The sequence below is a fragment of the Arachis ipaensis genome, chromosome B5 (genome assembly GCF_059453495.1).
Source record: "Arachis ipaensis isolate K30076 ecotype BB chromosome B5, ASM5945349v1, whole genome shotgun sequence".
In the NCBI taxonomy this organism is placed as follows: Eukaryota; Viridiplantae; Streptophyta; class Magnoliopsida; order Fabales; family Fabaceae; genus Arachis; species Arachis ipaensis.
This window is the reverse complement of record NC_142440.1, coordinates 157,661,101-157,676,785: the sequence shown is the minus strand read 5'-3', so window position 1 is coordinate 157,676,785 and position 15,685 is coordinate 157,661,101. Positions and strand designations below refer to the sequence as shown.

The following is a 15,685-nucleotide window of genomic DNA, read 5'->3' as shown; positions in this document are numbered from 1 at the left end:
CAAGGAGAGATTCTCTTCTGTTCAATTCAATAATTTATCTTCTGGTACAATAATTGTTATAAGTTATTCATTTCTTGAGCATGCTTTGCTTCTTTGACTATCTCAATCATAATAAATAATAATAGGCTATACAATTTTGGACACAATAATCAAGAAAACAGTACATAAGCTAAGAGTTTATATGTAATTACATATAAGACTCCTGTACTAGAGTTACGTGTGCATTTGCATTGCTAAACTTAAAATAAGGTTTGCTGAAATTAAATAGTATTATTTTAAAAAATTACCTACAAGTTATATGTTTAACTTATAAGAGTAGTATATTAAAGTTTAATTCTGATGTATTCATAATTTTTATATAATCTTTTAAGTTGTATTTATTTTTTAAAATATTTTTTTATATGTTAAATATAAAAAATAATTATTTTTATTAATAATATTTGATTAAAAGTGAATCAAAATTAAGTTCATAGATTTAAAATAAAATAAAAAACACTAAATAAAAAAAGTAAAAGCTTAGGATCTTAACGTATCACTTGCAAAGAGAATGAAATTCTACTTGAAACGAATGCCAAATGACACTATAAATGGATGAGGTTCTTTTTTTTTTCATTATTGTTAACACGTAGTCCTTATCAAGAGATTGACCAAGACTTTTATACATCTTGTATTTTACTTAGTTTACTATGTCTATATTATTTTATGCCGTACAATAGTTTCAATATAGAATTGATCAATATGAACATTTTATATATATGATTTTTCTTATATTTATAATGAATACTCGTTCAAAAAACATATCCATGATAATAAATAACAAGATTAACATAATCGACCAATATTATGAACATATATATCAACCTTCAGGTAGCATTTGTTTTGAAGTATTAAGATAGAGATTGAGAGATTAAGACTTGGTATTTATTTTAGTTAGTTCAGAGCTGGACGCATGCAGAGAAAGATAGAGAGAAAGAGGTGGTTGGTTGGGTCTTCACTGTAATTTGGGCAATTTGGCTAGAAAGGAATGATCGAGTTTTCAATAATCAGGGCTTCAGGAGTGGTGGAAGTTATTAACAGATCCTTTGCACTCTCTGATGAGTGGCTTGGTGATGCTCCATCTGGTTGTTGATGGCAATGCCGAATATGACGAGGAGTTGATATCACTCTTGCGAGTTTAGTGATTTTTTATTTTGAGATTTACTTGGTTTCATGTATTTTGAGATGTTGATGCTCCAATTTGTGTGTAGAGCGCTTTTTAATTCAAAAAAAAAAAGTCTAGATATTAGTACTAAAATTTCAGTCTCTAACTCTCTATTTTTAACGTTTCAATATTTCAGTACCTTCAAAAAGTGAAGATAGAAGAAACTGAAATTTTTGAGGATAGAAACTGAAATTTTAAAAATATTTTATACCTAAAATACCCCTATTTTAATTAATTAATTCTAACTTTACTCTTTGTACAAATTAAATTAGAACATCATTCTTATTTCAGTCTTTGTCTCCTATTTTATACAAAACACAGTACTAAAATTTATTTTAATCTCTCTCTCAATATCTGTCCCTCAATCTCAGTCTCCCAATCATTGTCTCTCTTCCAAACAGCACCTCAATGTCAGCAGCCAAATCTAAATAATAATGATAACAGCAGCAACAATAATTCGAGCTTAATATAATCAAATAACCGTTAGAATTCTTTCATCAACATATTTAACATCGAAGATGAGTAACAATAATACATCTGTTTTTACATATTAGTTTACAATTAGAAACAAACATTGCCATTCAGTGCATTTCATTTCTAATACTTGCTAAGAACAATCTCAAGTCTTTTGCTTTCTCCTTGTGTTCAGGTGACATGTCATTTTCTATGTCACTCAAATTAATCACTTCAACATTTTGTTTACTTGATCGTTGTTCATGACATTTCTTAGGTGCTGGTGAAGGGCTCAGAAGATCTATGACCTCAACTTTATGCATACTTGAAATGGTAATGGAACTAGAAACAGCATCATTGGTAGATATGTTCCTGGTATGTTCCATGTTACCATGAGATTGATATGAAAACTCTGAGGTGCTGAGATCAGTTGCAGCCATTGCAGTTGAAAATCCGAAACTCTCACCATTGTGGTTGCCTTTGTCTCCCAGATTGATATCCAGCAACAAATTCTGAAGCTTTTCATCAAGTTCAGCCACAGATGATGCAGTTTCATTCTTCTTTGGTCTTCTTTTCTGAATGTTTTGTTTCTTCTTTTGAGCTTTTCTCTCCTCAAACTCCAAAATCTTCTCAGGACATGCACTGCACATCATGAATAACATAACAAATACTACTTTAATAAGTGTGATTAAAGGAAGGAATTAAACAGGTTCATCAGTTACATTACTACCTTTCTATAAGATCTGCAGGTACTATTGAAGTTTCAAGTCCATCCATTTTTCCCCAAGAAACTTCATAGCATTCTCTCCCTTGAACTCTTCTGTTCTTGACTATTTCCGAAACAGGACACTTCACAGGGATCTGTAATACAAGAGAGAGATCTTCACATTTTAGTTCAATTGTGAATCCAATACTATAACATTCTAAGTAAAAACAATACAAGGGGATTAGCAGAACCTCATGTAAAGGAGGGTTCAATCCAAGTTCAGATGAAGTTATCCGCAAATTAGCAAATCTTCGTAAATCTCTCTCAGCGATGCTCGGAAGGATGTAACCATCTATTTCATGAAATGAAACTTCAATCAGCATAACTAACCATCTATTATTGCAAACTTGTAACAATTCTTAATATTAGAATAACATTGAATATAAACTCTATAGTTCTGAACCAATAATATTATTGTCACATAGCAACCCAACTAAAGCATAAGAATATAAGATCTTGACTAATTATGAAGATTAAGAACCTGTTTTCTCTGAAGGCCACTCAAACAATTCAGTACATATCTGATGGAGTTTAATACGTTGAAACTGGTACTGAGCCAAAGCCCTAAAAATAGTTGAATTACTGATGTCACTCAACAACTATGGTTTACTTGTAACGAATGAACGAAACAAGCCTACCTATGCACAACATCTGAATCTGCTGAGTGACATTTTGGTTTCATATAAGCATTAATTACTTGCAAAACCTTCTCGTCTTTCTGTAAATTATTTACACCTCCTGCATAGATAAAAATAAAAGACAAAAAAATTCTCACTGATAAGTATCTTGAAAAATGTTCCTGACATGAGTAAAAGTTGTATAAAACTAATGGAACTAAAATGTAGCATAGAAGGTAACCTTTTCTTTTTTTGGCCCATTCAAGCCCTTCAGAAGCAATTTTTTTAAGAACAAATTTGTCCCCAATTGATTTTACAATCTGGCAAGCTGATTCCTACAGAAAAGGAGAAAATCTTGCAAAAATATAAGCATCTGTATAACATGTGATCCCCAGCTCTGCTAAGCAACATGGTGTTATTCTGGACCAACTTACCGGACCCAAACCATGAACCCCTTGGTAATAGTCACAGCCAAGAAGTAAAGAGAGAGCAATCTGAAGAATGAACAATTCGAATTAGCAACAGAACTGTTTGAATAAGCAATATACAAACACAGTGCCCAATGACACATAATCAATCAGTTATAAAATGTAAAAATAAAAGAAAACAAGTGTGATGATTCTTAAGTACTACTACTTGAAACTCAATCAGAAGGTTACCAGTGAATCCCTTCCAAATCCAAGTTTTGTTTCAATGTCTGCCATCTCATAACAAACAATATGTCCACCGTCACCTAACCCATAATAAAAAGTTTCTTATAAGTTGTATGTATGGATATAATGAGCAATCAATGCCCAAAAAAATCAACATATGATAAAAAAAAAAATGGTGTTCTGCTCACCGAGACAGATATCCCTATACACCGTCCTTGCACCAAAAAGAAATATATCTGAATCTGAACTGAAACATCCATCCTACCAAAATTAAAAAAGGATGGCAAGAGTAACGATACTTTAGTCAACAAAAATAGCATAAGGCATAAGCATCACACGAAAATCAAATAATAACGAGTAAAACAACAGTGTTTGCGGCCAAATAAGTATACATGGTACCCACACATAATGACTCAAAGTTCAACAAAGCACACTGAGCTTCAGCTTCTTCAATCCTGAATTTTGAAAAAAACAGCAATTCAACATTAGTTCAAAATAACACACTCTTAAATCATTTGGTGCAACCTTTTCAATCAACCACTAAAAAGAACTAAAGTAGATACTAGATGTATTCATTTATTCTAGAACTAATATCATCTTAAATTTACAAAAATTAACTGACAGATTTTCATGGTCTATTAAATAGAAAGTTAAATGTACTTTCATGTAGACAAATTATGACAGCATTATTTAGAGGAAAACAGATTACATTATACCCATTCAAACAAGAAATGCCAAGAGCCATCCCCAAGGCTTTAGCCTCCTTTATCATTATAGAAAACTCAGACCCCATGTTTCTTCTTAATGATGTCACTTGCTGTGAGTTAGTTTCATTATGTTCCACCTGTTATTATTAATGTTAGTTAGTTAGTTAGATAGTTTAAAAGAGGCAAGAAAGGGAATGGGAGAAATATAACATATACAAGTAAATATTTATAAAGTGTGCTATATTTAAAAATGGAAAAAGGAAACAAATATGAGAAGGCAACTAACCTCTTTCCCCATGTTCAAGCGACGCCTATAAGTTGATAATTTGATGGCAGGAATCGACCCATCTGCCAGACATTGAAGATTATTCATTATCAAGGGTTACAAGAGGCTAATGTAAAAGCAAGCAAATTCAACAGGCATGGATATAGGCAGAATACACGATAATAAAAACATCATAATTAATGTAGAAAGATAAACCCTAACTATCACCACTATAAAAGATGCCATAAGTTAATAGCATACATCATTACATCCAATTACTGAAAAAACAAGAGCCAGGAAAAAGCATTCACCCCATTGCTTCCTGAATTAAGGGTTTATCCTTAAGTTTGGGACCATTGGTTGTTATGCATATGGTGGATAGGCTAACTAATAAAAACCATACAGTAATTCTATACCAATGAAACTAACCTTTAGATGTTTGAACAGTGAAATTCCCAAACTAAAATCAAATTCAGATCCATACTCGTCTCATCATTCTTAAATTACCCCCGCAACTTCAATAACTATACTTCCAGCTCCAATGGCCAATCCAATCACAGTGGACAACCACCACAGTGGAAGAAATAGATACATGTATGCCTAAAGTGTATCACCTCTAAGGCTCTAACCATAAATAAAAATCACTCACTTTGTTCATATCTATCACAATTCAACTACCCTCCCTGCATTCACTATACCCAAACCTCACCAGTAAAAAATGGAGGCCAAAAAAAAAAAAAAAAAAGACTCAAATTTGCATTTGAAAGCTACAATCATATAGTTACATAAAAAACAAAAATAGAAAACACCCCTTTTTTTCTGCTGTGTTTTTAGTTCACCCAAATCTCAAAACTTGAGAAGAAAAATTCTCAGTGGCACACCTGCGACGAAAACAACGTTGCAATTGAGAGCAATGAGAGCTCTGAGGCGGTGAAAGAGGCCTCTGAGGTAAACCTTCTCCTTCATACAAGCGTGTGACTTGCTCACATTCTGAAGCTGCACCATCCAGCACGATAGGTCCACGCACACCCTCTTGTTCCTGTAGCTCAAAATGACAAAATCCAACATACACCAACTTCAATTCAGCAAAAAGGGTACACAATTCTGCATAAAAAACAGATTTTGACAGTGAAAGTGCGCTTAACTGGAGATGGTGAAGCGGAACCGTTTTCTTGCATGATTCGAGGATGTCCCACAAATTCTTGACACCCATTTTCAGAACGGAGAATGAGAGTATGAGACGTTGCTCTGATTGAGAGGCAGAGACAGTGTTGCTTCTTCAAAAGGAGGGAAAAATGCGAAACTTTTTGGAGAGAGAACGAGAGGTTTCGATTTCAAACTCGTTAGATTGGAAGTAGTTTCGAACAAAGGGACCAAAGAACGACGCCGTTTTGAGACAAATTACGTTTATAATTTAATTCACTAGCTATAATTAACAAAATTTTTAAAATAATTGTTCAGCACAAAAAATTTACTTTTCAACTATAATTATCATTTGAAAAGAACCTAAATAATATTGATTTTCATACATCTTTTTATAAACAATACAATACACTTAATAGTTTTAAGTTTTAACACAATTATTTATATTTATTTATAAAATTTTATGAAAAATAAAAATTATTTTACAATTTAACATAATTTAATAGTAATAATTATAATTAATCTATATCCCAAACACTTTGCAAATATGTAATCTATGTACAAAAAAATAACAATCGTAACATCGTTTAAAGAGCAATTTATAAATTGAAATGCAACTAAAATTACTCCATTATAATTTTCTATAATTTATTATCTGAATAAATATTTTCACCTACCATATTTTACACAATAAAATATTTTTATTTTATATTAATTTTTTTATACTACCAATCTATGTGAAACAAATCTTTAATCATTGTTAAAATAAGATAATTAAGTTTAAAATGTAATTTTATTATTCTCTCTTTAATACAGTACAATAATTATACTTCAATATAAATTAATTGTATTTTATTATATCTAAGAAACAATCTGTTATAATAAAATATAAATTAATATTTATATCTTACACATAATAAAATACAATTAATTTATATTTGAAGTGTAATTATTGTACTGTATTTAAGAGAGAGAACAATAAAATTATATTTTAAACTTAATTATCTCATTTAAATGATAATTAAGGATTAATTTCACATGGATTGGTAGTGTAAAAAAATTAATATAAAATAAAAATATTTTATTGTGTAGGATATGATAGGTAAAAAAATTATTGTATAACTAATATTTAGTGTTTTATTGTGTATGATATGGTAGGTAAAAATAGAAAATAAATGTGAAATGTGTGTTATGTATGCTTTATTGGGGTTTAGAACTTTGTACTATAAAAAAAATAGCAAAATATATAAAAATAAAATCAGATGTGAAAAAAATAGAATTAAAACTGAGATTTCATACCACACACAATGTTAAATACAAATTTAATAATAAAAATATAGTAATAAAATATAAAAAAATTCTATTATAAATGATTTTATTTTGATAAAAAAAACTCGTTTAAACTTTTTAAATAGTTTTATTTTGATATAGCAATTAAATTAATTTTTTTATATTAAGATATAAGAAATATAATACTTGACCAAATAAAAATAGGTTAATTATTTAATTTGGAACTTATTTAAAATTAAGTTAAATATGTAACGGCCGTAAAAATAGAAAACTCTTCCCACTCTCCATTATGAAGAATGGCACTCAACTACCTCACATTTGTCTACCACTTGTTACGGTTTTGGACACACTCCAACGGTACCGTGCTGCCACTCGGACTTACTCAACCTCTCGAGTTAAGACCGAGTCAGCCTAACCCTCAGTACAAGTAAGAAAGCTAAGAACACAATAAAATACAAGAGAAAGGAAGTTTTGGTGGAAATAACACTTTATTACTCAAGTGTTTGTTACAAATGACTCACACACACACAAACTCTAACTTTTACCTCCTATTTATAGCCATCTACCTCCTCAATGGATGGTTGAGATTAAATCTAATCTACGGTCTAGATTAATCATCTAGAATCTTCATTACAAATATCTATCATACCACAACTTTCTAAATATTTCTAGATTATTCCATACTACTATTCATATTTCTATATATATCCACACTCTTCTAGAATACTCCATGACCTTCTAAAGTCTTCTAGAACCTTCTAGGGTATTCCGAGACCTTCTAAGACATTCTAGAACGTTTCGAAACCATCTAGAGCATTTTCAAACACTTCAAAAAACTATACAAACACTGTTAAATTTAACTTTCTAAAATTTACCGTGACATTCTCCCCCACCTAATGCGCAGACGTCCTCGTCAGTTCTGTTCATGATAGCGCTCTAGGTGTTCTTAGAATTGCCACAGATCTTCACAAGCTTCCCAGTTAGCTTCGGTTATCGGGAGTTCTTTTCACTTGATCAAGTATTGGATACTTGGTGGTACTCCTCTTCGTCGCACGACGTGATTAGCTAAGATCTCTTCGATTTCTTTATCAAAAGATCTAATCACCACAGGCGGAGTACGACTCGAGTCACCTTTACTCGGTTCATCTTGGTCTTCATGATGCAACCCTTCCTTTATGGTATGCAAAATATCTCCTTCGACCATGGAAATGGCTACCAACTCAGCCTTGCGGCTCAGCGCATCTACTACCACATTAGTCTTTCTAAGCTTGTATTCAAATTTGAAATCAAACTCAGCTAAGAAATCTTGCCACCTAGCTTGTTTGGAGCTTAACTTCTTCTGAGTTTGGAAGTAGCTTGTAGCCACATTGTCTGTCTTAACGATGAAGTGTGAACCAAGCAAGCAGTGACGCCAAGTTCTCAAACAATGCACTACCGCAGTCATCTCCTTCTCTTGGACGGTGGTGTAGCACCTCTCTGTATCATTCAACTTGCGACTCTCAAAGGCAATAGGATGTCCTTCTTGCATCAGAACCCCTCCAATAGCGTAGTCAGAAGTATTGGTGTGGACTTCAAACACCTTTGAGTAGTCGGGTAGTGCTAGTACTAATCCTTCTATGATAGCAGCCTTCAACTCATCAAAGGTATTTTGACACTCCTTTGGCCATTTTCAAAAGTGATTTTTCTTGAGAAGATCAGTTAATGGTGCAGCCTTGGTGGAGTATCCTTTGATAAACCTCTGATAGTAATTAGCCAACCCAAGGAATGACCTCAATTCAGATACCTTGTTTGGCGGCTCCCATTCTTTGATAGCCTTCACATTTCCTTGATCCATGCAAAGAGTTCCATTTTTAATGATGTGTCATAAGAAGTGGACTTTGTCCCTTGCAAAGGAACACTTTTCCTTCTTCGCATATAGGTTATTCTCTCGTAAGATCTTGAACACGGTTTGTAAGTGTTTTACATGTTCCTCCAAGGTATTGCTATAAACAACAATATCATCCAAGTATACCACTACAAACCGATCAAGGTAAGGTCGAAATATCTTGTTCATCAAGGTACAGAAGGTCGCATGAGCATTGGTCAAGCCAAAAGGCATCACCAACCACTCATACAATCCATACCTCGTGACACACGTGGTCTTAGGCTCATCACCATCAACAATTCTCACTTGGTGATATCCTGACCTCAATCCAGTTTTGAGAACCACTTGACTTTACTAAGTTGATCAAACAAATCAGCTATCAAAGGATTGTTGAGTGCTCGATAGTCAATGCATAGTCTCAACAAACCATCATACTTCTTTTGGAACAAGACTGGTGTGCCATAAGGTGCCTTCGATGGACGGATAAATCCAGCATCTAGCAAATCCTTAAGTTGCTTCTTCAACTCCTCAAGTTTTGGTGGTGCCATCCTATAAAGTGTTGAGGCAGGCGGCTTTGCTCCTGACTCCAATTCAATCTCGTGGTCCACCTTCCTCCTAGGTGGTGGTTGTTTTGGCAACTCGAGAGGCATCACATCTTTATTTTCTTCAAGGACTTTCTTGATTTCAAGAGGAACGTCTTCTCTTTCAGATGTTGACTCCTCTCGTAATAGAGCCAAATATGTAATCTCTCATTTCTTAAACCTTTTCTTGAGTTGCATAGCAGAGAGCATCCATGGTCCTCCAACTTTAGAGACTGTAGGGACCATGCATGGAGACCTTTTGTCCATGACGCATACTATGTCATAGTATAGTATAGGTATTATATTTTCCTTCCTTTGCAAATCAAGCCCGATGACTATTTTGAAATCGTCCATGGATGTTATTGAGAAATTCACAAGACCCTTCCAAGAACTAAGAGTCATCTCAACCCCTTTTGCTACTCACTTAAGAGGTTCACCCTTGGTATTCACAGGTTTGAACCAGCCATTCTTTTCGGTGATTTTCAACCCAAGCCTCTTTGCTTCATCAGGCGTGATGAAGTTGTGTGTAGTACCAGTGTCGATCATAGCCATAATGAAATTTTCATTGATAAAGGCCTTGACATACATCAAGCCTTTCTTTTCTGCGGTGCTTACCTCTTTGCCCTTCACAGTATTCATGAGTTGGATAGATCCAACACACTCATTTACTTGAGTTTGGGCCTCTTGTTCCTCGGCGATAGATGCCAGAGTCCCTGGCTTGGGACAATCCTTCATTTGGTGTGGTCCCTTGCACACGAAGCATCCTCCTTTGGGCACGAAAACTTTCTTTTTCTTGTACTCTTTCTTTGAAGAGTATTTTTCTTCCTTCTTGGTTGAGAAACTCTTCTCCTTGTCTCCCCCACCTTTAGTAGAACTAGGTTTGGAGGAAGACTTGAGTTTAGAGTCTCCCCTATGAAACTCAGTGAGTAATTCGACTACCACGATGGCCTCATCGACATCCTTAACATTCCTTCTTTGTAGTTCTTGTTTTGCCCAAGGTTGGAGTCCATCAATAAAAAAAAAACAATGCATCCTCTGATGCTAAGTTGGGGATTTGAAGCATGAGAGTAGTGAACTCCTTTACATAGTCGTTAATCATACTCTTGTGCTTCAACTCCCTCAACTTCTTTCTTGCTTCATAAACCACATTCTCAGGGAAGAATTTTATTTTCAATTCCCTTTTGAAATCTTCCCATGTGGCTATGTTGCAAGTACCATTCTCTATATCTACGCATTTTCTCCTCCACCACAAAGTAGCATTATCAGAAAGGTTGAGAGCTGCAGTGCGTACTTTTATTGCTTCTTCGAGCACCCCTTGACCTTCAAAGTACCTCTTCATTTGTCATAGGAAGTTCTCCACCTCTCGAGCGTTCCCCACACCCTTGAATTCCTTTGGCTTTGGAAGATCAATCTTTGTCGTCTCCCTTATAAAGGTTGGTCGAGATTTTGCCTCCTCGAACCAAACTCGAACTTCCTCAAATATCTTCAAGGAATTCTCAGGTTTCTCTTCGATTTGGAGCATGCTTTCTTTGAAAGCATCTAGTTCTCCTAACACGTGAACCTCGAGGGTCTCCTTGTCATGTTCTATACTTTGGAAGCACTCATCCATAGAGAATAGAATATTCTCCAACATAGAAACTCTCTCTTCTAAGAAGTTAGAGTTCTTACCTCTAGACTCACTTGAAGATCGCACCTTCTTGCTTCCCCATTGAGAAGGAATAATATCCCTTCCCCTTTGAGACTCAATATGCTCCATAGTTATGCTAGAAGTTATACCCACAAACCACTTGTGCTCCCTCTCGAACTTTGCTCTGATATCGAATTGTCACGGCCTTGGACACACTCCAACGCTACTGTGTCGGCACTCGAACTTACTCAACCTATCGAGTTAAGACCAAGTCAGCCTAACCCTCAATACTTAGCAAGAAAGTTAATAACACAAGAGAACACAAGAGAAATGAAGTTTTGGTAGAAAGAACACTTTATTACTCAAGGGTTTGTTACAAATGACTCACACATGACCCATACACAAACTCTAACTCTCACCTCCTATTTATAGTTATCCACCTCCTCAATAGATGGTTGGAATTAAATCTAATCAACGGTCTAGATTAATCATCTAGAACCTTCATTACAAATATCTATCATACCACAACTTTCTAAACATTTCTAGATTATTCCATACTACTATTCATACTTCTATATATATCCACACTCTTCTAGAATACTCTATGACCTTCTAGAGTCTTCTAGAACTTTTTAGAGTATTCCGGGACCTTCTAGGACATTCTAGAACGTTCTGAAACGATCTAGAGCATCTTCAAATACTCCAGAAAACTATACAAACACTGTTAAATTTAACTTTTTAAAATTTATTGTGACACACTGCTGTATATAAGGAGTTTAGCTATGTATAATCCGTGGCTCCCTCCCACAGATTCCATAAGCCTTCATTTTCGCATAAACAGCTACACCCTCTAGCGATTTATATAGTTTTTTTCTTTTTCAGAAATCGCTCCACTCTATAGCAGTTTCTAGTCAATCAGCTTCTCTTCCTAATTCGCACTAGATTGTCGCAGATTCTTTGTGTTTCGTAATCCGCTACACTGGTTTACATAAAATTGTGAAAAAGTTTATTCAGATAACGAGTTGCAGAAAGTTGTAATTACGTAATTTTAGTTGCATTTCAATTTATTTAGGTAACTTATACTAATTTAAATAAATAAAATATTATATTTATTTAAAAATTGTTGATAATGATAATGATATTTTAATATTAGTTATGTATATAAGGTAAAACTGAAAATTGTATGTATATTTATAAATGATACTATAAATTTGTATAAAAATATATAAATTATTTTACACATAGTACAATATTTACTAATATATTTTTAAAATTAGAATAAATAATTTGAAATAATTTGTTTTTGAAAAAAATCATTTATATTGTTGTACTTTTTTTTACCCACTAGTTAAAAAAAAAAAAAAAATAACGTTTTTAGTTTTTACAAATCTAAGGCACCAAATAAGCTACGGAGTTCGATGCTGTTCTGTTCCTATAAAAATCTCACTTGTCTCTTTGTACGTGTCACTCTCTCTCTTCTCTTCTCCTCTCTCTCTCTCTCTCTCACAGTCACACCCAAATGGCTCTGCAACTGTGGGAGACTTTGAAGGAAGCAATAGTGGCTTACACTGGCCTCTCTCCACCCACCTTCTTCACTCTTTTGGCACTCTTCCTTGCCATTTACTACGTCGTTTCGGGCCTCTTTGGTTCCTCCGCTAATAACACCCATGGAGCCACCAGGGATTTCGAGCCGCAGATGCAGCCTCTGAAACCGCCGGTTCAGCTCGGTGAGGTCACGGAGGAGGAGCTCAAGGCCTATGATGGCACTGATCCTGAGAAGCCTCTGCTCATGGCCATCAAGGGTGAGATCTATGATGTTTCACAGAGCAGGTATATAAAGATTGGGGGAAAGGGGAAAATTTTGATTTTGATTATGATTATTTTTGCTTTTTGTGATTGGGGATATGGGTTTTGTTTTTGATGGTCAAAGTATTCTTTTTTTTTTTGGGGGGTATATTTTGTATTTTGAACCGAGTGTGAGTTCCAAGGAACTTTTTTGGTTTGCTTTTTAATGAAAAGGTAAAAATAGAAAATTGGGTATTGTATATTTCTTTGAGAATTTCATTCTGTTTGTTTAACTTTAATACTTCTTGTGCCTTTTTTCTTTTTGTGTTGTAGTCAGGTGATGATTTTATTTCATGCTTGTTTCTTATTTATTTATATTTCTGTTGGGTTTGAAACTCTGATTTGTTTTTGTTTGCATGGAGGTCTTATTATTGTTTTTTGAATGTGATTAGTGGTTATTTTGTTGTTGATATCATGAAAAGAGGATGTGCTTCTATGAAAGTTCTGAAATTTGGTGTGTTAAGCTAACTGAAACTATGGATGTATGTAGACCTATGTGGTATCCAAGTACACTCTTAAATTCTAAACCTACATTTTCCAACTTCTGGTAATCTGGACCACTTTTGCTATGTCTAGTTTCAGTTAGGTGGAGAGTGGGTTGGTAAAATCTAGATTCTAGAGCGCTTTAGTGAAAATGACTTTTAACCAAAGTTGTGGCCTATGGTGAAAGTGACTGAATTTTATTTTCAACTCTTCATGAATGTGAGGTTCATGAGGTACCTTCATTTGAACATTTCCACACCTTGTAAGCAACCTAACCTAATCAACCAAGCAGTCCCTTAGTGAGGAGTCAGAAGTGATTTTTTCTCTAGCTGAAAAGGGTGTCTTGTTTGCATGTAGATGCTTCACACACTTCCATCTGTAATTGTGTTCTTTCCAATTTTTATAACTACATCTTTTTGATGAATTTCAAATTGATTTGGAGAAACTATAGAATTGTATGTTTCCTTAATCTGAATGAACCATAGTTTGATTGAAGTGGTTCTCTTTACAGCATTGATGTCCTCTCTATTGTACCCACATAATGGATTTACCTGGAATTATGTTTTGTTATGTTACTTATTTTGAAATTAAGCTTGTTGGAGAGACTGATACTTTGAAGAAATGAACTTTTAGACATATAAAAAAATCATCCAAAAGTAAACTGTCCTACAAAAAATTGATAAATGCTTCTGTATGTGTATTTTCTGTTAGGATGTTTTATGGACCTGGTGGACCATATGCTCTATTTGCCGGCAAGGATGCTAGCAGAGCGTTAGCAAAAATGTCTTTCGAAGAGAAAGACCTAACTGGTGATATTTCTGGTCTTGGACCATTTGAGCTTGAGGCGTTGCAAGACTGGGAATATAAGTTTATGAGCAAGTATGTTAAAGTTGGAACCATCAAAAAGGAAGTTCCAGTGACCGAAGGAGAATTCAAAGGTGAATCATCAGAATCCTCTCCCCAAGATGGTGATGCTCCCAAACCTGCTATTGAAGAAGGTGGCTCCTCAGAAAATGTAGCTGTTAAAAGTGAGGAAAACCCTTCACATGTTGATGCAGATAAAGAGTAATGGCTGATGTCTAACAAACACTTGCAAATAATGGAATCGGTTACATAGAGGCTTATGAGAAAATGTTGATCTTTTGTGGATGTGTTCAACATGATTTGGGACAAGTTTTCTTTTAGTTTAGGTTGGATTTTACTATGGAACTTTGTTTAAATGTTGCATTTGATGAATAATGAATCTTAAAGGGTCAATTTTCTATATTACTGGACCTCTATTTAAATGTTGGTCAATTTTCTATATTACTTTGGTACAACCGATTCTGTTAGTATTGCTTATGTAATTGAGATGCATGGTTGATTCCTGAACACAACAAAAAACCAAGGTTATGTTTGAGAGAATTTTTGAGAATAGAGATTCTGTTAGATGACTTAACATGTTTGATTGAATTACTATTTACCTGTTCTTAACTATCAATTTAAGAGTGTCTAGCATGACAAGTCAGAGCTAGTTCGTTGATTCAACATTGGAAAGTGTCTATGGCCCAATATGGTGCCTAGAATTGAATTTCGAAGACCAGGTACAGTGAATTTTGAATCTGAGGAACTAAAATGGGAATTTAGTATGATTTGTGCAAGCATCTTTTCCATGCTGGCCATCATTCCCAAACAGATGTTGAGAGTCTCTTTTTCATAACACGCATACAGATCAACATTTGAGAACTTCAAAGTACTTAGTTTTCGTGTCAAAGTGATATGATACAAAAGATGGACAGTGAAAAGTGAATTCAAGTTCAAAATTGCATATCTAAAAGGCATATGTATCTTATCCAACATCAAATTTTAGGATTGAATTGCAGGGTGGTGGGGCGTGTGTGGGGGTGTATGACAGGTTTGAAACTTGCTGGGATCTTGGCTTTGTGCATGTTGTTATGAGAGCAGACAGCAAAGTTGTGGTTGGACACTACACTCCTAACAAATAGAAAAGGCCATGCCTTGGATTGTCACATCCATCTTTGTAGTTTCTAGAACCACTCAACCAATCCTTGGATTGTATTCTTTGTCATCATCATCATCTAATCATCAAGAAAGTCTTCTATCCAATACATAATACTATTGTATAGTTGTAAGATATGTGTATTATATATCTTCTTACCATTAGATAATGTGAATTTCATACTAATGTAA

The 15,685-nt window shown here is 34.3% G+C and overlaps 2 protein-coding genes across 2 annotated transcripts; one reads left to right on the top strand and one right to left on the bottom strand.

The window, feature by feature from the left end:
- Window positions 1-1,633: 1,633 nt before the first annotated feature.
- Window positions 1,634-6,044, bottom strand: LOC107644823 (single-stranded DNA endonuclease family protein). The gene is made up of 14 exons (XM_016348756.3): window positions 5,808-6,044; window positions 5,544-5,701; window positions 4,684-4,745; window positions 4,407-4,534; window positions 4,094-4,145; window positions 3,879-3,951; window positions 3,697-3,770; window positions 3,472-3,531; window positions 3,279-3,372; window positions 3,059-3,158; window positions 2,902-2,984; window positions 2,612-2,712; window positions 2,385-2,515; window positions 1,634-2,296 (listed from the first exon to the last, which is right to left on the bottom strand). The coding sequence occupies exons 1-14, from the start codon at window positions 5,873-5,875 to the stop codon at window positions 1,783-1,785; spliced, it is 1,698 nt and encodes a 565-aa protein (XP_016204242.1). The 5' UTR covers window positions 5,876-6,044; the 3' UTR covers window positions 1,634-1,782.
- A 6,541-nt stretch (window positions 6,045-12,585) lies between these two features.
- On the top strand, window positions 12,586-14,759 carry LOC107644821 (membrane steroid-binding protein 1). Its single transcript, XM_016348755.3, has 2 exons — window positions 12,586-12,997; window positions 14,207-14,759. The coding sequence occupies exons 1-2, from the start codon at window positions 12,687-12,689 to the stop codon at window positions 14,562-14,564; spliced, it is 669 nt and encodes a 222-aa protein (XP_016204241.1). The 5' UTR covers window positions 12,586-12,686; the 3' UTR covers window positions 14,565-14,759.
- Window positions 14,760-15,685: the final 926 nt, after the last annotated feature.

Bases quoted from the DNA above. Each gene is read 5' to 3' on its own strand.
- LOC107644823 (XM_016348756.3), bottom strand. From the start codon at position 5,875: ATGGGTGTCAAGAATTTGTGGGACATCCTCGAATCATGCAAGAAAACG. The intron at 2,713-2,901 runs GTTCTTAATCTT...TTCATGAAATAG, and splicing joins GTGGCCTTCAGAGAAAACAG to ATGGTTACATCCTTCCGAGC. The intron at 2,516-2,611 runs GTTCTGCTAATC...CTTGTATTACAG, and splicing joins TGAACCCTCCTTTACATGAG to ATCCCTGTGAAGTGTCCTGT.
- LOC107644821 (XM_016348755.3), top strand. From the start codon at position 12,687: ATGGCTCTGCAACTGTGGGAGACTTTGAAGGAAGCAATAGTGGCTTAC. The intron at 12,998-14,206 runs GTATATAAAGAT...ATTTTCTGTTAG, and splicing joins TATGATGTTTCACAGAGCAG to GATGTTTTATGGACCTGGTG.